This window comes from Bombina bombina, chromosome 1 (assembly GCF_027579735.1).
Source record: "Bombina bombina isolate aBomBom1 chromosome 1, aBomBom1.pri, whole genome shotgun sequence".
Lineage (NCBI taxonomy): Eukaryota > Metazoa > Chordata > Amphibia > Anura > Bombinatoridae > Bombina > Bombina bombina.
This window is the reverse complement of record NC_069499.1, coordinates 200235384-200257717: the sequence shown is the minus strand read 5'-3', so window position 1 is coordinate 200257717 and position 22334 is coordinate 200235384. Positions and strand designations below refer to the sequence as shown.

The window sequence follows — 22334 nt, the reverse complement described above, 5'->3', positions numbered from 1 at the left end:
GCAGAAAGTAATGGAAATGGGCAAACACTTAATTGAGCGAAATCATCCAGATTCCCGAAATATATCTATGAAAAACAAGGAGCTACATGATGCATGGTCAAATTTAGAGAAGGCCTGTGAGGAGAGAATGAAGAATCTGCAGAAATCTGTCATCTTACAGCAGGTGAGGACCCAAATACTTCATTTTATACAATTCAACTATATACTTATTCCAAACAACTGCTGTTTTTGCTCTAACTGAAAGATTGAAAGGGTTTTACCAAGTGAGATATGAAATTCATTAACTTGTGTCTTTGTTATTGAAGATAAAGTATGTTAAAATGGTGTTAACTCTCATACTAAAGTAGTGGACCTGTGATTAATACCTATCTATGGATTTAATAAGCTTGTATCTTTTCATTGATATTAAAATTGTATAAGAATCTAATGATATGTAGAGGAGATCTACAGACTTTATTACAGCGACTTGCATCCTATGCTTATAATATAGTAAAGGTCCTTTTTATTATCAAGGCTGGATTCATCTACATTATTGACGTTAGAAAATTGATGAGGACATTGCTTAAAGGGACAGTCTACTCCAAAATAAACTTTCATGATTCGGATAGAGCATGTCATTTTAAACAATTTTCCAATTTACTTTTATCACCAATTTTACTTTGTTCTCTTGGTATTCTTAGTTGAAAGCTTAACCTAGGAGGTTCATATGCTAATTTCTTAGACCTTGAAGCCCACCTCTTTCAGATTGCATTTTAACAGTTTTTCACCACTAGAGGGTGTTAGTTCACATATTTCATATAGATAACACTGTGCTCGTGCACGTGAAGTTATCTGGGAGCAGGCACTGATTGGCTAAACTGCAAGTCTGTCAAAAGAACTGAAAAAAGGGGCAGTTTGCAGAGGCTTAGATACAAGATAATCACAGAGGTTAAAAGTATATTATTATAACTGTGTTGGTTATGCAAAACTGGGAAATGGATAATAAAGGGATTATCTATCTTTTAAAACAATAAAAATTCTGGTGTAGACTGTCCCTTTAAGAATACTCATGCAGATAATTTAATCCAGGGCTAATTTTATATATAATTAAAATGAAAGAGGAAGATGCATATTAGCTAAAACATAAATGTAAACATTCTAAAACTTGCATTGTTGCAAGACTTCTATATTTTAGGCATGCTGTGTATGCGGTAGAGTACACAAGAAACAGCAACTTATAGCTAGTGATTCCTTTAATTTTATACAATGTAAGCTAAGAGGCTTTAGTGCACAAGCCACACGAATTATACCCACCCTCATCATATCCACAATTTGCTGGTCACTCTCTGTTATAATCCATAGCATTTATGTTTTAACGGTTCACTTGTTGGCGCATTGGAGCAGTTCCACTGTGAAGGATACTGAATCACAAAAACCCCTTTAAAACAAAACAGAACAAATTAATAAATATGGGAAAAAGTCCCTCTATTAAACATTCCACTCTAAGAAAAAAAGAAAAAATCTTAAAATCAGTTACAGAGAAATAAAAGAAACAACCGGCAGGTTTAAAACAACAAAACATGACACAAGACAAGATACTTTAATTTATGAGTTCTGCATACTGGGATGAGGTGTAGGTGACAAAAACACATCTATAGAACACCGGCCTGGGACATTCTATCCAGAGAGAATACTTTACCATAACAGGATGGGCAATGATGCTTGAACGTCTGTAAGGGAACCTGAATGTCAGGTTGCTTTATATATCAGATGACAGTTTAATAACTTGTTTCATATTTTATCTTTGACACAGGACAAAACCTGAATTTTGGGTTGATTGATAAATGAGTACTGTTGTTTAACTGGAATTTCCCCTAAAAACATTGTTGGTGATTAAATTGTTTATTATTTGCTCTTCACATTTAAAGGGACACTGAACCCACATTTTTTCTTTCTTTCATGATTCAGATAGAGCATGCAATTTAAAGCAATTTTCTAATTTACTCCTATTATCACATTTTCTTCATTCTCTTGGTAGCTTTATTTGAAAAGCAAGAATGTAAGTTTAGATACTGGCCCATTTTTGGTGAACAACCTGGGTTGTTCTTGCTGATTGGTGGATAAATTTGCCCACCAATAAACAAGTGCTGTCCAGTGTCTAAACCAAAAATTGGCTGGCTCCTTAGCTTAGATGCCTTCTTTTTCAAATAAAGATAGCAAGAGAATTAAGAAAAATTGATAATAGGAGTAAAATAGAAAGTTGCTTAAAATTGCATGCTCTATCTGAATCACAAACGAAAACATTTGGGTTCAGTGTCCCTTTAATTTTCTCTTAAAGGGACAGTGTACTACTAATATTTTCTCTCCTGTAATATGTTCCCAGTTATACATTTTACTTACTGGAGTGTATTAAATTATTTACAACTAGCTCATTCACCTTTATTTAAAATAACTGATTTTGCCTATTGTATCCCCACCTATACTGAACATTTCTGAACTTAATATGTAATATAACTTTATATATAAAGTTATGGTTACAAATAAAAACATGTAAACAAGAAGGTTTAAATAAAATAATGCTCCCAGTGGGGGTTGTTACAGAGAGGTATTAAATGTTCCTTTTCCATTGTTTTCTCTATGTATTGGTGTTTGAGTAAACAGTGATAAGTAAGATAAGGAAAACTTTGTATAAATAACTAGACAGATAAGATAACCTGATTTGCTCTCAATACAAGCTCAGCCCATTTCATTGGGTTGTGGTTTTATTTAGCAGTAACAGCTTTTTCATATTCAAAAAATACATAAATGAGAAATTTCCCATACTATGCAGCTGGTATAACGAGTCACTGAGAACATATTAAGGGGAAACCAATTTTATAGTATACACTGTCCCTTTAAAGCGGGTGATCTATGACTTTTAGATTGTAAATTGTTGTCATTATTTCTCTCTCTTCAATGATTGGATGAACTATTTGGCAGGAATGTGTCCCCTGGCTGGTAGGAGACCCCCCCTCCATTCATGAATTCTGGAGAGCCATTTGCCTTTCTAATAACAAAAAATAGAGGGCAGCCAATACCATTTATAAAGACATTAGCTAAAGCAGTGCAAGAAAACAAATCGTATGCTGAAATGTAACATTTGCCCATTTGTCCTCCTTGTATAAAGTTCATTCTCGATGTGTCAGATATGGAGAGCTGGATTGCAGAAAAACTTCCATTAGTAAGCAGCAAAGATGTGGGTAAAGAGGAAGTGACCACACACAAGCTGATGAAGAAGCACAAGGTAATACACAGTAGTAATTGTTCATTTAAAGCTCCCTGATTGTCCTTACTCCTCGGTGACATCATTAGATCAGATACTCTATATTAGAATGGTTTGCACAATTGTTTCTATCTGTTACCTAGGACATCCAGCAGGAGATTGATTTGTATCAGAACTTGGCTTCGGAGCTGGGCCACACTGGAGAGAATTTGTCTCTTCCTTCAACCTTCCAATATGATGAGGTGGATGCACCAGTAAGAAAAATCAGTTCTCAAATGAGAGACCTTCAGGACCTTGCTACAGTCAGGTGTGTATCTTTAGAATGTAGGTATTGGGCATATAAAGCTCTGTTACCCGAACTGCATGTAGAAGATCTTTCCTTTATATCCTCATGTATGATCTGTATTACTAGTAGTATGTTTATGTCAAAAAGGTGGATCATGGTTTAGTTTTACTTCTCCTAGTGGTGCCCTGTGGCACACAACCAGACTCATACTAGATTATTTGCCTATCTTTTACTGCCTGCTTTAACAAAAGGAAATTATCAGTTATATACCAAGGTAAAATAGAATACACATATAAATCCTTAACCACTTGTTTGCTAATATCTCTGCACAGATGGGGGAAGCTGGAGGAGACATTGGCTTTGCATGAGTACTTTAGAGAGTCAGGGGAACTGCATAAATGGATAAACCAACAAAGGCAGATGGCTAGTTCTGATGACTATGGCAATGATTATGAACAAGTCCTGGTGAGTCCTTTCGTTGTATTGGAATGTTTTATATTCAATATCAGATTTATCTCATTCCAGCCTGACAAATTAAAAAAAAAGAACATAGCAAAAGGTGTTAGCCTATTTCTGATTGGATATATTGGCTGTTTGCATGGTTTGTCATGAAAAGGAAGATAAATACCACCCAAGATGACGTCAAACTAATGGGTTGTAATAGGTCCCATAGTTTGAACTGCACTAACTGGTAACTTTTTTTCTTTATCAGGAACCTAAAAGACATTTCTTTCATGTAATTGGGAAGAGTCCATGAGCTAGTGACGTATGGGATATACATTCCTACCAGGAGGGGCAAAGTTTCCCAAACCTCAAAATGCCTATAAATACACCCCTCACCACACCCACAATTCAGTTTTACAAACTTTGCCTCCCATGGAGGTGGTGAAGTAAGTTTGTGCTAGATTTCTACGTTGATATGCGCTTCGCAGCAGACTGAAGCCCGGTTTTCCTCTCAGAGTGCAGTGAATGTTAGAGGGATGTGAAGAGAGTATTGCATATTTGAATATCATGGTCTTCCTCTAGGGGATCTATTTCATAGGTTCTCTGTTATCGGTCGTAGAGATTTCTTCTCCTACCTCCCTTTTCAGATCGACGATATACTCTTATATACCATTACCTCTACTGATTCTCGTTTCAGTACTGGTTTGGCTATCTACTATATGTAGATGAGTGTCTTAGGGTAAGTAAGTCTTATTTTATTTATGACACTCTAAGCTATGGTTTGGCACTTTATATGTAAAGTTCTAAATATATGTTTTAAACTTATGTTTGCCATGATTCAGGCCAATCAGTGTTCCTTCTTTCAGACTGTCAGTTTCATTTTTTGGGAAAATGCATATGAATAAAATATTTTTCTTACCTTAAAATTTTCAATTGACTTTTTTCTTCTAAATTGTGGGCTGTTAGGCTCGCGGGTGCAGAAAATGCTAGAATTTATTGCGTCATTTTTGGCGCGAGGCTTTTTTGGCACGAGAATGATGTCATTTCCGGCGTCATAGTTGACGCCGGAAGTTTTCACGTAGTTGCGTCATTTTTGACTCCAAAAAATATGGGCGTCATTCTTGGCGCCAGTTTTTTCACATTATTTCAGTCTCACTTTTTAGTTGCTTCTGGTTTCTAGAGGCTTGTTTTGTTTTGCATTTTTTCCCATTCCTGAAACTGTCATTTAAGGAATTTGATAATTTTGCTTTATATGTTGTTTTTTCTATTACATATTGCAACATGTCACTACCTGACCCTGGATCAGAATCTACTTCTGGAAAGACGCTGCCTGATGTTGGTTCTACATCTAATGTTCAGGATGTTCCTGTTAATGTAAAAGAATTTGTTTCTAATTCTATTCGGAAGGCTCTGTCTGTTATTCCTCCTTCTAGTAAATGTAAAAGGTTTTTTTAAAACTTCTCATATTTCAGATGAATTTTTAAATGACTGCCATCATTCTGACTTATCTATCTCTGATGAGGATCTATCTGGTTCAGAAGATTCTGCCTCAGATATTGACACTGATAAATCTTCATATTTGTTTAAGATGGAGTTTATTCGTTCTTTACTAAAAGAAGTGTTTATTGCATTAGATATGGAGGAGTCTAGTCCTCTTGATATTAAAACTAATAAGCGTTTAAATTCGGTTTTTAAACCTCATGTAGTTATTCCAGAAGTTTTTCCAGTTCCTGATGCTATTTCAGAGGTAATTTCTAGGGAATGGAATAGTCTGGGTACTTCATTTACTCCTTCTCCAAGGTTTAAGAAATTTATTTGCCGTCTGATAGATTAGAGTTTTGGGAAAAAATTCCCAAAGTTGATGGGGCTATCTCTACTCTTGCTAAACGTACTACTATTCCTACAGCAGATAGTACTTCTTTTAATGATCCTTTAGATAGGAAGCTTGAATCCTTTCTAAGGAAGGCTTATTTACGTTCAGGTAATCTTCTTAGACCTGCTATTTCTTTGGCTGATGTTGCTGCGGCTTCCACCTTCTGGTTGGAGGCTTTAGCGCAACAAGTGTCGGACCATAATGCTTATAGCATTGTTAAACTTCTTCAACATGCTAATAACTTTGTTTGTGATGCCATTTTTGATATCATTAGCAGGGCCGCCACTAGAAATTTTGGGGCCCCTGACTTAACCATTGATCAGGGCCCCCCCCCCCCCCTTTGACATGTACAATTTTTGACCAAGTGACTAAAACGTATATATGCACTTTTTTCTAAAGTGTCTATTTAAACTTGGAAATGTTGTAAAGGTAGTAACATACAAACATACAAACACACAGACACACTCATACACTGAAACACACACACACTCACACATAAGGATTCACATATAGACACTCTAGCAGACACGTAAAGGAACACACAAACGCACTCAGACACAGACACTCAGCACTTGATTACATTGACCTGACAAGTAATGAGGTAGACTACAGTTCTGTAAAAAAAAGGAGATTTAGAAAACAAAATATGGAGTTCTGATTATCTTTTTGTAAAGGAAGATGCCAACTAAATGATGACAACAGCGTGCAGTGGCTGAAGGAAGGGCCCTGAACTGCCTAAACAATAATTTAAAGGTTAAATGGTGGATTGGTGACTTCCGTAAAGGTCTCAAAGTCTGTAGAAAGATGTGAATAACAGTAGTAAGGTCAAAATGTACTAAAAAGGAACAGACAATGGACACACACAAACTCAAACTTGAATATACACCCAAGGAAACACTGACAGAGACAGCCTCAGAAAATGCACAAAGACATACACACAAAGACATACACACACAGAGAGACAACCACATAAAACACAGAAAGACATACATACACACTCTCACTGAGAAATCCACAGAAAACACACAAAGACATACACACACCCTCACAGAGACACCCACAGAAAACACACACCCTCACAGAGACATCCACAGAAAACACAGACATACATACATACACACACACACCCTCACAGAGACATCCACAGAAAACACACACCCTCACAGAGAAATCCACAGAAAACAGACATATACACCCACCCTCACAGAGGCATCCAGAGAAAATACACAAAGGCAAACATACACACACCCTCGCAGAGACACCCATAGAAAAAGCTCAAAGACATATGCACACACCCTCACAGACATCCACAGAAAATGCACAAAGACATACACACCCACCCTCACAGAGAGACCCACAGAAAAAAAATACATACACACTCATAGAGACATAAACCAAAGCACAAAGACATAAACACAGACACCCACAGAAACACTCACAGGAGGAAACATTTATGCACCTTGCATCCCCTAAATCAACAGTGTGTGACATGCATGATAAAAAAAATTGCAGAAATTAAGAGATCACTTTTTAAAGAATCATATTTGTAAACGTGTAAACAAAAATAATTCTGTGAATTCAAAATTGTACATTAATGATCTGGGTAGATGGCTAGATAAAGAAAAGTACTTTTAAAAGGTTGACATATGTTTGTTTGTTTTGTTTTTTCCCCATTTTCCCCAACCAAGAGCACAACTTCAAATATAGTGTACAAATGTTCCCATCTGTCAGCTGTACTTATGGATTTTGAAAATGCTGTACTCTATATGGTCTTGGTGGAACCATAAGCTGTGGTACTCATACCATTAGATCTGGTTAAATGCAGGATTTGGGCTTGTTTGTATGTAACAAAAAGGGCACCTACCATTTGTGTATTGAGGAGGAAACATTTCTGCATGGTTTTAAATATAGAATTTCTACAGCATTGTCAAATAATCATAAATACACTGCTGCTAAAAAAATGTGTTTTTATGGACCCCTGGCCCCACCATACAACTACTACCACACTGAAGTTACAATCCGAAATTGCACAAAGAAATAAAAAAGATTTGCTAAGTAAGTCCTACCTCCTCTGCAAATGAAAGTGATCTGCCGTCTGACTCAGGCACACACTCTACAAACAAAGTGCCAAGTCTGTCTCACACTGTGCATAGTGGTTTAGTGCACACTCAGAAATCCTCTCAAATGCTAATACTTTACTCCTTGTAATAACATTTTCCATGCTCAGTTAGCACTCTGCTGTAGTACCCACTGGTGGCTGCCAAAATGTAAAAAAAAAAAATTTTTTTTTTTTTAGTTCTTGCCTCATGGGGCCCCCCTGGCCCATTGGGCCCCTGACAGGAGTCACCCCTGTCACCCCCTGATGGCGGCCCTGATCATTAGGATTGTTGTCAGGTATATGTCTTTAGCTATTTTAGCTAGAAGAGCTTTATGGCTTAAATCTTGGAATGCAGATATGACTTCTAAGTCAACGTTGCTTTCTCTTTCTTTCCAAGGTAATAAATTATTTGGTTCTCAGTTGGATTCTATAATTTCAACTGTTACTGGGGGGAAGGGAGTTTTTTTGCCTCAGGACAAAAAATCTAAGGGTAAATATAGGGCTGCTAATCGTTTTTGTTCCTTTCGTCAGAATAAGGAACAGAAGCCTGACCCTTCCCCTAAAGGAACAGTTTCCGTTTGGAAACCTTCTCCAGTCTAGAATAAATCCAAGCCTTTTAGAAAATCAAAACCAGCTCCCAAGTCCGCATGAAGGTGCGGCCCTCATTCCAGCACAGCTGGTAGGGGGCAGGTTACGATTTTTCAAAGATGTTTGGATCAATTCGATTCAAAATCATTGGATTCAGAACATTGTTTCTCAAGGGTACAGAATAGGTTTCAAGGTAAGACCGCCTGTGAGAAGATTTTTTTTTCTCACGCATTCCAGTAAGCCCATTAAGGCTCAGGCGTTTCTGAAATGTGTTTCAGACCTGGAGTCAGCTGGGGTAATTGTGCCAGTTCCAGATCTGGAACGGGGCCTGGGGTTTTATTTAAATCTGTTCATTGTACCAAAGAAAGAGAATTCTTTCAGACCAGTTCTGGATCTAAAAATATTGAATCGTTATGTAAGGATACCAACATTCAAAATGGTGACTATAAGGACTATTCTGCCTTTTGTTCAGCAAGGGCATTATATGTCCACAATAGACTTACAGGATGCATATCTTCATATTCCAATTCATCCGGACCACTATCAGTTCCTGAGATTCTCTTTTCTAGACAAGCATTACCAGTTTGTAGCTCTTCCTTTTGGCCTAGCAACAGCTCCAAGGCTCTTTTCAAAGGTTCTCGTGCCCTTCTCTCTGTAATCAGAGAGCAGGGTATTGCGGTATTTCCTTATTTGGACGATATCTTGGTACTTGCTCAGTCTTTACATTCTGCAGAATCTCACACGAATCAACTTGTGTTGTTTCTTCAAAGACATGGTTGGAGGATCAATTTACCAAAGAGTTCCTTGATTCCTCAGACAAGGGTAACCTTTTTGGGTTTCCAAATAGATTCAGTGTTCATGACTTTGTCTCTAACAGAAAAGAGACGTCTGAAATTGGTTTCAGCTTGTCGAAACTTTCAGTCTCAATCATTCCCTTCGGTAGCTTTGTGCATGGAAATTCTAGGTCTCATGACTGCTGCATCGGACGCAATCCCCTTTGCTCGTTTTCACACCTCTCCAGCTTTGTATGCTGAACCAATGGTGCAGGGATTATACAAAGATATCACAATTAATATCCTTAAATCCCAATGTTCGATCTTCTCTGACTTGGTGGTTGGATCACCATCGTTTAGTTCAAGGGGCCTCCTTTGTTCGTCCAACCTGGACTGTGATCTCAACAGATGCGAGTCTTTCAGGTTGGGGAGCTGTATGGGGATCTCTGACAGCGCAGGGGGTTTGGGAATCTCAGGAGGCGAGATTACCAATCAACATTTTGGAACTCTGTGCGATTTTCAGAGCTCTTCAGTTCTGGCCTCTTCTGAAGAGAGAATCGTTTATTTGTTTTCAGACAGACAATGTCACAACCGTGGCGTATGTCAATCATCAAGGTGGGACTCACAGTCCTCAGGCTATGAAAGAAGTATCTCGGATACTTGTATGGGCGGAATCCAGCTCCTGTCTAATCTCTGCGGTTCACATCCCAGGTATAGACAATTGGGAAGCGGATTATCTCAGTTGCCAGATGTTAGATCCGGGCGAATGGTCTCCACCCAGAGGTATTTCTTCAGATTGTTCAGATATGGGGACTTCCAGAAATAGATCTGATGGCTTCTCATCTAAACAAGAAACTTCCCAGGTATCTGTCCAGATCCAGGGATCCTCAGGCGGAAGCAGTGGATGCGTTGTCACTTCCTTGGAATTATCAACCTGCTTATATCTTTCCGCCTCTAGTTCTTCTTCCAAAAGTGATTTCCAAAATCTTAATGGAGCGTTCGTTTGTACTGCTGGTGGCTCCAGCATGGCCACACAGGTTTTGGTATGCAGATCTCGTTCGGATGGCCAGTTGCCAACCTTGGACACTTCCGTTAAGGCCAGATCTTCTATCTCAAGGCCCATTTTTCCATCAGGATCTCAAATCATTAAATTTGAAGGTATGGAGATTGAACGCTTAATACTTAGTCATAGAGGTTTCTCTGACTCAGTGATTAATACTATGTTACAGGCTCGTAAATCTGTGTCTAGAAAGATTTATTACCGAGTTTGGAAGACTTACATTTCTTGGTGTTCTCACAAATTCTCTTGGCATTCTTTTAGAATTCCTAGAATTTTACAGTTTCTTCAGGATGGTTTGGATAAGGGTTTGTCTGCAAGTTCCTTGAAAGGACAAATCTCTGCTCTTTCTGTTCTTTTTCACAGAAAGATTGCTAATCATCCTTATATTCATTGTTTTGTACAGGCTTTGGTTCGTATCAAGCCTGTCATTAAGTCAATCTCTCCTCCTTGGAGTCTTAATTTGGTTCTGAGGGCTTTACAGGCTCCTCCGTTTGAACCTATGTATTCTCTGGACATTAAATTACTTTCTTGGAAAGTCTTGTTCCTTTTGGCCATCTCTTCTGCTAGAAGAGTTTCTGAGTTATCTGCTCTTTCTTGTGAATCTCCTTTTCTGATTTTTCATCAGGATAATGCGGTGTTGCGGACTTCATTTAAATTTTTACCTAAAGTTGTGAATTCTAACAACATTAGTAGAGAAATTGTTGTCCCTTCATTGTGTCCTAATCCTAAGAATTCTCTGGATAGATCTTTATATTCTTTGGATGTAGTAAGAGCTTTGAAATATTATGTTGAAGCTACTAAAGACTTCAGAGAGACTTCTAGTTTATTTGTTATCTTTTCTGGTTCTAGGAAAGGTCAGAAGGATTCTGCCATTTCTTTGGCGTCTTGGTTAAAGCTTTTGATTCATCATGCTTATGTGGAGTCGGGTAAATCCCCACCTCAAAGGATTACGGCTCATTCTACTAGGTCAGTTTCTACTTCCTGGGCTTTTAGGAATGAAGCTTCTGTTGATCAGATTTGCAAAGCAACAACTTGGTCTTCTTTGCATACTTTTACTAAATTCTACCATTTTGATGTTTTTTCTTCTTCAGAAGCAGTTTTTGGTAGAAAAGTACTTCAAGCAGCTGTTTCAGTTTGATTCTTCTGCTTATAATTTCAGTTTTTTTCATTATAAAGATTAAAACTTTTGATTTGGGTTGTGGATTGTTTTTTCAGCGGAATTGGCTGTTTTTATTTTATCCCTCCCTCTCTAGTGACTCTTGCGTGGAAGTTCCACATCTTGGGTATTTGCTATCCCATACATCACTAGCTCATGGACTCTTGCCAATTACATGAAAGAAAACATAATTCATGTAGGAACTTACCTGATAAATTCATTTCTTTCATATTGGCAAGAGTCCATGAGACCCACCCTTTTTTGTGGTGGTTATGATTTTTTTGTATAAAGCACAATTATTCCTATTTCTTGTTTGATGCTTTCGCTCCTTTCTTATCACCCCACTTCTTGGCTATTCGTTAAACTGAATTGTGGCTGTGGTGAGGGGTGTATTTATAGGCATTTTGAGGTTTGGGAAACTTTGCCCCTCCTGGTAGGAATGTATATCCCATACGTCACTAGCTCATGGACTCTTGCCAATATGAAAGAAATGAATTTATCAGGTAAGTTCCTACATAAATTATGTTTTGTTTAAAGGGATACTAAACCCACATTTTTCTTTAATAATTCAGATAGAGCATGCAATTTTAAGCAACTTTCTAATTTACTTCTATTATCAATTTTTCTTCGTTCTCTTGCTATCTTTATTTAAAAAGCAGGAATGTAAAGCTTAGGAGACTGCCCATTTTTTAGTCAGAACCTGGGTTATGCTTCAACAAAATAACCTAAAGTGTTTAGGTAAAAAGAATGCCTCTGGCATTTAACAATAGTTGTGTAAAACTGAATGTTAAAACTTAGGTTTTATTATTGTGATTGCTTAAGAAAAAAAGGAGTTTCAATAGACAGCAAAGGAGAAGTGCAAATATTTGCTGCCCAGTAAAATTAAAAACACTTTATTACTTGCTTTAAGATCATATGCAAATATTCATTAATATCAAAAATAGGGGGGCAAGTTATTTGCACTTGATGAGTAGAATTCATCAGAAACTTGTGCTTATAGCAGCATGCTTGCCCTTTAAGAAATGGAAAACGACCCAGTAAAAACTAGATAAGCAGCGTGATTGAAGCTGGAATTGCAATTATCAGAATTGTGTCGATATAAAGATGATTGACTGTAACTCTTTAGTATAGTAAAATGTACAAAATACAGTAGTATCCAGCACTGAAACCCAGGAAACAGGAGACCGGCGCAAGTAACTGCCATCTTGCTAGCAATAGTATGAAAAACAAACAAGGTGGTCTCCTTGCAAAAAATTCCTTATTTTATTGTTTAAAAAGGAACAGGAACAAACAAGGAGACCACCTTGTTTGTTTTTCATACTCTTTAGTATAGTATCATACATTTTGCAGTATCAGTGAGGCAAACGTAAGTGTAAGTTTGCTTTATATCTACTTAACGTTACTTGTGATTTAAAATCTTGTGATTGTCTTTGGGAGACATAAACCAGCCTGGGTATGTGGCTTCAATACTAGTAAGTGAGAGCCATTTCCAGTTTAAACTGAATATACCACTTTAAGAACTGGGTATAAAATAATAACCAGGCTGGTTGAGGATGTAAATACTGTTAAAGGGACAGTCTACAATATAATTTTTATTGTTTTAAAAGATAGATAATACCTTTATTACCCATTCCCCAGTTTTGCATAACCAACACAGTTATATTAATATATTTTTTACCTCTGTGATTACCTTGTATCTAAGCATCTTCTGACAGCCCCCTGATCACATGACTGTGACTGTTTATTATCTATTGACTTGCATTTAGTATTGTCTTGTGCTAACTCTTAAATAACTCCTTGTGCATTAACACACATCTATATGACCCACATGATCTTATCAGTCTTTTGTTGTGAAAAGGAATTTAAAAAGCATGTAATAAGAGGCAGCCCTCAAGGGCTTAGAAATTAGCATATGAGCCTACCTAGGTTTTGTTTTAAATAAGAATACCAAGAGAACAAAGCAAATTTGATGATAAAAGTAGATTGAAAATTTGATTAAAATTACAAGTCCTATCTGAATAATTAAAGTTTAATTTTGACTAGATTGTCCCTTTAACCACAGAAAACACTCTAGGATTGCTAGATTAATAGTATCCAAATGTGGCTGAGATTTGTCTTTCAGCGTACCAAGTAAATATATGTTTTGTATGTAAGTAATAAGCCAGTTAAAAAAAATGCCCCTGACGCGGTTGCGTTTCACTTATCGCTTCCTCAGAGAGGTTATGCTAAATGTAGCCACCAATAAGCAAGTGCTATCCAGGGTGCTTAACCTAAAATGGGCCAGCACCTACGCTTTATTGTAATTTTGTTACCATGTTATAAATGGTTATTTAAAAGCACGGCCTAAACAAATAAAAGAAAAATCTTCCTTTTATACAATTACCCCACTTCTGAATTGAATTCTCAATTTAAAAATGAATCTTGCATTGTTGAATTTGATGTTGCTTCTGGCTGCTCATTGGGTTTAGCTACAAAGCACGTCCTCTCCTGTGAGCTGAGAACCAGAACGCGTGAGTCTCCTGCTTTGCACGTGTGAGTCCTCTCTGTGTTGCTACCCCAGATCATAGGAGAAATCAGGAGCACACACTTTGAAGCCACTGTAGTACAATCAGTCTGATTGGCATTCTGTCTACTGAGAAACAAATAGATGAACTGGGTAGGCAGAAGAGGGTTATGTAAAATTCAGCAATGCAGAATAACAAAGAACTCTTTCCTTCTTCACCATTTTTGTCTTCACAGAACTTGCAGGCGAAGTTTAGCACCTTCCAGCACCAGAAGGATACGGCTGGTCAGAGAATGTCTGCCTGCCAGCATCTTGCTGATACCCTGCTGGACCGAGGACACTCAGAATCAATGCAAATTCTTCAAAGGCAAAAGGAGCTGCGGTAATTTAAGTCCCCAGTTAGAATTTGTAACTTATATATTTATTAAATGATAATATTTTTATAGTAAAAACATAGCTTAACGCTTAATAGAGCAAAGACATTCCGGTCTTCAGCAGCCTCTTAATGGTAATTAAGGGGATTCATAAAGGGATAAAGAGAAAACAATTTTAAAAAAAGTCTCCATTTTATTTTTATTATACTTTATTTAAAAAGCGCCAACATATTCCACAGCGCTGTCCATGGTACAATTTACTTCTGTTATCAAATTTGCTTTGTTCCCATGGTGTTCTTTGTTGAAGAGATACCTAGGTAGGCATCTGAAGCACTGCATGGCAGGAAATAGTGCTGTCATCTAGTGTCATCTTGCAAATGGATATCATTCTTGCAAAACTGCTGCCATATAGTGCTCAAGACACGTGGACACTCCTGAGCTTGTATCCCTGCTTTTTAACAAAATATGCCAAGAGAATGAAAAGAAAATTGATAATAGAAGTAAATTAGAAAGTTGTTAAAAATTGCATTCTCTATCTGAATCATGAAAAAACATTTTAGGGTTGTTCTTTTTCTATTATTTTCTGCGTGTTCTACATTAAAGTAACAAAAAGGTGAAATAAGTTATTTTGATTTGATATTGAAAATAGCATATTCTCTTTCTTACCATATAATGTTGGCTTAGTAGGCAGCATCAAAAATTGCCAAATTAAAACTTTATATCTCCAAACCTAGATAGATAAAGTCGTTTTCACTGTCATTTTGTGTACAAATCCTTCATTTGACCGTATGGAATTTTTTTTATATTTTTACATCTTTATAAATTAAAAATACTGAATGGATTAGCAGAGTTTGTAGTAAATCCTAATCTCCACTGCTAATCTGAAATTAAATTGATATATCCAAAAGTTGCTAACATATGAGAAATATCGGCTAGATTTAGAGTTCTGCGGCCAAAGGGGTGCGTTAGCTACGCGTGCTTTTTTTCTCCCGCACCTTTTAAATACCGCTGGTATTTAGAGTTCACACAAGGGCTGCGTTAGGCTCCAAAAAGGGAGCATATAGCATATTTACCGCCACTGCAACTCTCGATACCAGCGGTGCTTACGGACGCGGCCAGCTTCAAAAACGTGCTCGTGCACGATTCCCCCATAGGAAACAATGGGGCTGTTTGAGCTTAAAAAAAACCTAACACCTGCAAAAAAGCAGCGTTCAGCTCCTAACGCAGCTACATTGTTTCCTATGGGGAAACACTTCCTACGTCTGCACCTAACACCCTAACATGTACCCCGAGTCTAAACACCCCTAACCTTACACTTATTAACCCCTAATCTGCCGCCCCCGCTATCGCTGACCCCTGCATATTATTATTAACCCCTAATCTGCCGCTCCGTACACCACCGCCAGCTACGTTATCCCTATGTACCCCTAACATCGCCGACCACTATGTTATATTTATTAACCCCTAATCTGCCGCCCCCGCTATCGCTGACACCTGCATATTATTATTAACCCCTAATCTGCCGCTCCGTACACCGCCGCAACATACATTATAGTTATGTACCCCTAATCTGCTGCCCCTAACACCGCCGACCCCTATATTATATTTATTAACCCCTAATCTGCCCCCCACAACGTCGCCGCCAGCTACCTACAATAATTAACCCCTAATCTGCCGACTGGAGCTCACCGCTACTATAATAAATGTATTAACCCGTAAAGCTAAGTCTAACCCTAACACTAACACCCCCCTAAGTTAAATATAATTTAAATCTAACGAAATAAATTAACTCTTATTAAATAAATTATTCCTATTTAAAGCTAAATACTTACCTGTAAAATAAACCCTAATATAGCTACAATATAAATTATAATTATATTGTAGCTATTTTAGGATTAATATTTATTTTACAGGCAACTTTGTATTTATTTTAACCAGGTACAATAGCTATTAAATAGTTAATAACTATTTAATAGTTACCTTGTTAAAATAATTACAAAATTACCTGTAAAATAAATCCTAACCTAAGTTACAATTAAACCTAACACTACACTATCAATAAATAAATTAAATACAATACCTACAATTATCTACAATTAAACCTAACACTACACTATCAATAAATAAATTAAATAAAATACCTACAATTATCTACAATTAAACCTAACACTACACTATCAATAAATAAATTAAATAAAATACCTACAATTATCTACAATTAAACCTAACACTACACTATCAATAAATAAATTAAATAAAATACCTACAATTATCTACAATTAAACCTAACACTACACTATCAATAAATTAATTAAATACAATATCTACAAATAAATACAATGAAATAAACTAACTAAAGTACAAAAAATAAAAAAGAACTAAGTTACAAAAAATAAAAAAATATTTACAAACATTAGAAAAATATTACAACAATTTTAAACTAATTACACCTACTCTAAGCCCCCTAATAAAATAACAAAGCCCCCCAAAATAAAAAAATGCCCTACCCTATTCTAAATTAAAAAAGTTCAAAGCTCTTTTACCTTACCAGCCCTGAAAAGGGCCCTTTGCGGGGCATGCCCCAAAGAATTCAGCTCTTTTGCCTGTAAAAAAAACATACAATACCCCCCCAACATTACAACCCACAACCCACATACCCCTAGTCTAACCCAAACCCCCCTTAAATAAACCTAACACTAAGCCCCTGAAGATCTTCCTACCTTATCTTCACCTCGCCGGGTATCACACCGATCCGTCCTGGCTCCGATGTCTTGATCCAAGCCCAAGCGGGGGGCTGAAGATGTCCATGATCCGGCTGAAGTCTTCTATCAACGGCATCTTCAATCTTCTTTCTTCCGGAGCCTTCCAGCCGACGCGGATCCAACCTCTTCTACCGACGCCTACTCGCCGAATGACGGTTCCTTTAAATGACGTCATCCAAGATGGCGTCCGTCGAATTCCGATTGGCTGATAGGATTCTATCAGCCAATCGGAATTAAGGTAGGAAAATTCTGATTGGCTGATGGAATCAGCCAATCAGAATCAAGTTCAATCCGATTGGCTGATCTGATCAGCCAATCAGATTGAGCTTGCATTCTATTGGCTGTTCCGATCAGCCAATAGAATGCAAGCTCAATCTGATTGGCTGATCGGATCAGCCAATCGGATTGAACTTGATTCTGATTGGCTGATTCCATCAGCCAATCAGAATTTTTCTACCTTAATTCCGATTGGCTGATAGAATCCTATCAGCCAATCGGAATTCGACGGACGCCATCTTGGATGACGTCATTTAAAGGAACCGTCATTCGGCGAATAGGCGTCGGTAGAAGAGGTTGGATCCGTGTCGGCTGGAAGATGATGGCTCCGGAAGAAAGAAGATTGAAGATGCCGTTGATAGAAGACTTCAGCCGGATCATGGACCTCTTCAGCTCCCGCTTGGATGAAGACTTCAGCCGGATCATGGACATCTTCAGCCCCCCGCTTGAGCTTGGATCAAGACATCGGAGCCAGGACGGATCGGTGTGATACCCGGCGAGGTGAAGATAAGGTAGGAAGATCTTCAGGGGCTTAGTGTTAGGTTTATTTAAGGGGGGTTTGAGTTAGATTAGGGGTATGTGGGTGGTGGGTTGTAATGTTGGGGAGGGGGGTATTGTATGTGTTTTTTTTACAGGCAAAAGAGCTGAATTCTTTGGGGCATGCCCCGCAAAGGGCCCTTTTCAGGGCTGGTAAGGTAAAAGAGCTTTGAACTTTTTTAATTTAGAATAGGGTAGGGCATTTTTTTATTTTGGGGGTCTTTGTTATTTTATTAGGGGGCTTAGAGTAGGTGTAATTAGTTTAAAATTGTTGTAATATTTTTCTAATGTTTGTAAATATTTTTTTATTTTTTGTAACTTAGTTCTTTTTTATTTTTTGTACTTTAGTTAGTTTATTTCATTGTATTTATTTGTAGATATTGTATTTAATTAATTTATTGATAGTGTAGTGTTAGGTTTAATTGTAGATAATTGTAGGTAGTTTATTTAATTTATTTATTGATAGTGTAGTGTTAGGTTTAATTGTAGATAATTGTAGGTATTGTATTTAATTAATTTATTGATAGTGTAGTGTTAGGTTTAATTGTAACATAGGTTAGGATTTATTTTACAGGTAATTTTGTAATTATTTTAACTAGGTAACTATTTAATAGTTATTAACTATTTAATAGCTATTGTACCTGGTTAAAATAATTACAAAGTTGCCTGTAAAATAAATATTAATCCTAAAATAGCTACAATATAATTATTATTTATATTGTAGCTATATTAGGGTTTATTTTACAGGTAAGTATTTAGCTTTAAATAGGAATAATTTATTTAATAAGAGTTAATTTATTTCGTTAGATTTAAATTATATTTAATTTAGGGGGGTGTTAGGGTTAGGGTTAGACTTAGCTTTAGGGGTTAATACATTTATTATAGTAGCGGTGAGATCCGGTCGGCAGATTAGGGGTTAATAATTGTAGGTAGGTGGAGGCGACGTTGGGGGCGGCAGATTAGGGGTTAATAAATATAATATAGGGGTCGGCGGTGTTAGGGGCAGCAGATTAGGGGTACATAGGGATAATGTAGCTGGCGGCGGTGTACAGAGCGGCAGATTAGGGGTTAAAAAAATATGCAGGTGTCAGCGATAGCGGGAGCGGCAGATTAGGGGTTAAAAATTTTAATAGAGTGGCGGCGATGTGGGGGGACCTCGGCTTAGGGGTGTATAGGTAGTTTATGGGTGTTAGTGTACTTTAGAGCACAGTAGTTAAGAGCTTTATAAACCGGTGTTAGCCCAGAAAGCTCTTAACTACTGACTTTTTTCTGCGGTTGGAGTTTTGTCGTTAGATTTCTAACGCTCACTTCAGCCACGACTCTAAATACTGGCGTTAGAAAGATCCCATTGAAAAGATAGGATACGCAAATGGCGTAGGGGGATCTGCGGTATGGAAAAGTCGCGGCTGCAAAGTGAGCGTTAGACCCTTTCCTGACTGACTCCAAATACCAGCGGGCGGTAAAAACCAGCGTTAGGACCCTCTAACGCTGGTTTTGACGGCTACCGCCCAACTCTAAATCTAGGCCTATGTGTTTAATATAGAATGTTCATTTAAACAAATAACTAAAGATTTTTTTTATCTATATAGGATTTGTGGTACTGCTGCCTATTTTTGAGCTTTGAAAGTCAATGTCATTTAAAAAACAGCTTTTCCTTTATATTTTGTATTTGAGTTATAACATTTGAATACTGAATGTAACATTTAAATGTTCGCAAGTAAAGAAAAAAATCTGTGGTTTTATACTACTTTTTCAATTGTGTTAATCTTGATTCTCCATAAATATACAGGGTATTGAGGAGTTATCAAAGTATCAAGAGCCCATGGTTATATATATAAAAATGTATAGATAGTCCAATAAAAAAGTATCATTGCTCGATGCAATACTTATTTTGAGATATATATATATATATATATATATATATATATATATATATCATGGCTATATATGTATCCATAGTGATGGCTGTAATTTAAAAAAATCCATTTATGGGCTAGATTACTAAAACTGCGCTTTTATGAGCGCAATATTTGCGCCCCACCCAGTAATACTGGTGCACGCAAATGTGGGCTGGTTTTACAAGTGAAGCACAATGTGATGGAAGCTTTAAGCTCATGAGAAGGCACTTCCAGAGACTCCAATGGGAGCCTCTTTCTCACGGCAGAGAACTTAGCGCAGCAAAGGAGGTAAGTTGTGCAGCAATGGGCAGTTTAAATATATTTGTATATGAATACATACATATATATTTATGTGTTTATATGTGTATATACCTGTACATATTAACACATAAATATATACTGTATGTATATATAAGCATATGCATATATATTTATAGAGAACATACAGCTTCCCATAGACTGCAATGTAAAGGCACTTTTCAGTGCCGTTTTTTTTCTAACACCCTAGACCCACTCACTTTAACCCCTTAAAACTGCTTTGTGCAGTTATTTTAAAAAAAAATAAACATGCTGATATACTGTATTTTGGGGTCAATCTGGGATATTTTTTTTAATTAACCAGAGGTCTGGTTACTTTTCCGAGCACAAAGTTCTACCGCAAGCTACTTGAACTATTGAAATAAGTGAGTTAAAGGATTACTTTCTGTTATAATTTTTAAGCTAAACAACTAACATATTAAAGTTAATAAACATTAATTAAAACCTACTGACCTATATTTTCTCCAAAACAAAGTTTCATAACGTTCTAAAAGTTATATCTTTTATTCGCCGATGATGTCACGTTATCCTGCCCACTATTTTCAGCACTGAGTGTTCAAAATACTTAAACCAATAACTTTGTGTTTAAAGCGCCATTTTGAAACCTAGGTATTGTAAACGGATTGGTACAGAGCAAAGGATACCCACGGAGTGGGTTTGGAAAACAATTAAATTTGCAGACAAGATTTCTGATATACGGTAGAGATATGTTAATGAAATGCTATTGATAAAAAGCGTATTTGGGGTAGTTAGTTAGTAACAGGTAAAGAAAATATTTACTTTCACTGGCCCTTTAATTAGGAAAGTAAGAGGGAGTATAAAGTAAATGGTAAGGGGCGCAGTCAGTGGGCAGCAGCTATGAAAAAGGTAAGATAAAAAGGTCAGAAAAGGAAATGGGAAAGTAGAAGGAAAGTAGATATGGATGATGGTGCTAAGCAAGGATGACACATTGACAGGTAAGGAATAAGGGAACTGGAGGAAATTGATACGGTGCAGAAGAAAAGTAGAGAGAGGCACAAAGTGAGGGGGAAACAGGGAAGTTAGCGGTAAGGACAAGTAGGGAAGAGGCAAAATAGATTATAAATCAGGTAGACAAGAAGAGGAGAATAAAGCAAGAGACAGAAGAGAGGACATAGGTGATAGAGGAGGGTGCAGGGAAGGAAGGACAGCAGAGGGATGGAGGAGATAGGTCAGGAGTATGAAGATGGTAAAAAAGGTTTAAGAATGAGCAGCGTGCCTGCTGGGAGCTGAGAGGGTTCTGCTAGTAGATAATACAATGATTTATTGCCACATCTACAGGCAAGCAGCAGCTGCCTTGTGAGTTGTGTCAGTTATCCTGGTAGAAATTGAGACTGATGACTAATATGTGTGGCTCCGGTTTTTCTAGGGCACCGTATACCTATGACACTTCAGGTGAAGCACTAGAGAATGAGCACAGAGGAAATCAGGATTAGTCTAGCAGAGGAATGGATGCCTTATAGTGCTAAATAACATTGGCAATCAAACCCTCTTCCGGACTTCTTGTTTATTTTAGTCTCAGTAACATCAACATGTTTAATAATTCAGCCAAGTGACACGAAATGAAAAACCCTTAACCCTTTACCAGACATATATTTCAGTAAACACTGGATTCCTTTGTTCTAAAAGTTTTATATAACACCAATTTACCTTCACATTACTAATTTCTATTAATGTATGTTATTCACAAAACTATCTGAGCTTATCACCAAACAAAAGAGGAATCTTCAAATATGTCATTTTGTTATTCCAGTGCATCATGGGAAGAGCTTCATCAACTAACAAGAGAGAGAGGAAAACGTCTGCAAGATGCTGAAGCTGTATACAAATCCTTATGGGACCTTAAAGAGGCTCTTGCTCAGATAGAGGTAATCTGTTTAAACATTTTGTTGCAAGTAGTAATTAAATATCTAGTCAAAGGTTAATTAATCAGCAAGAACCAAGAGTAGAGATAGTAGGATTTAAAGTGACAGTGTACTGTAAAATTATTTGCCCTTAATGTGTTTCCAAAGACTTGTTATACCAGCTGCAGAGTATAATATGTATGAGAAAATGCTTATTTAGGTTTATTTTTGTATATTAAATAGCTGTTTTTGTTCTTTGAAGCCAGAACCCATTAATATGGTCTG

At 37.1% G+C, this 22334-nt stretch overlaps 1 protein-coding gene across 1 annotated transcript in view; it reads left to right on the top strand.

Moving 5' to 3' along the window:
- Positions 1 to 22334, top strand: part of SPTBN5 (spectrin beta, non-erythrocytic 5) — a 391859-nt gene that overhangs the window by 52700 nt on the left and 316825 nt on the right. The window contains exons 20-25 of the mRNA XM_053697828.1: positions 1 to 163; positions 3146 to 3262; positions 3385 to 3548; positions 3860 to 3992; positions 14259 to 14404; positions 21959 to 22073. The exon at positions 1 to 163 is cut by the window's left edge and continues 38 nt beyond it. Coding sequence (XP_053553803.1) covers positions 1 to 163; positions 3146 to 3262; positions 3385 to 3548; positions 3860 to 3992; positions 14259 to 14404; positions 21959 to 22073 — 838 coding nt within the window. The remainder of the gene's footprint in view (positions 164 to 3145; positions 3263 to 3384; positions 3549 to 3859; positions 3993 to 14258; positions 14405 to 21958; positions 22074 to 22334) is intronic.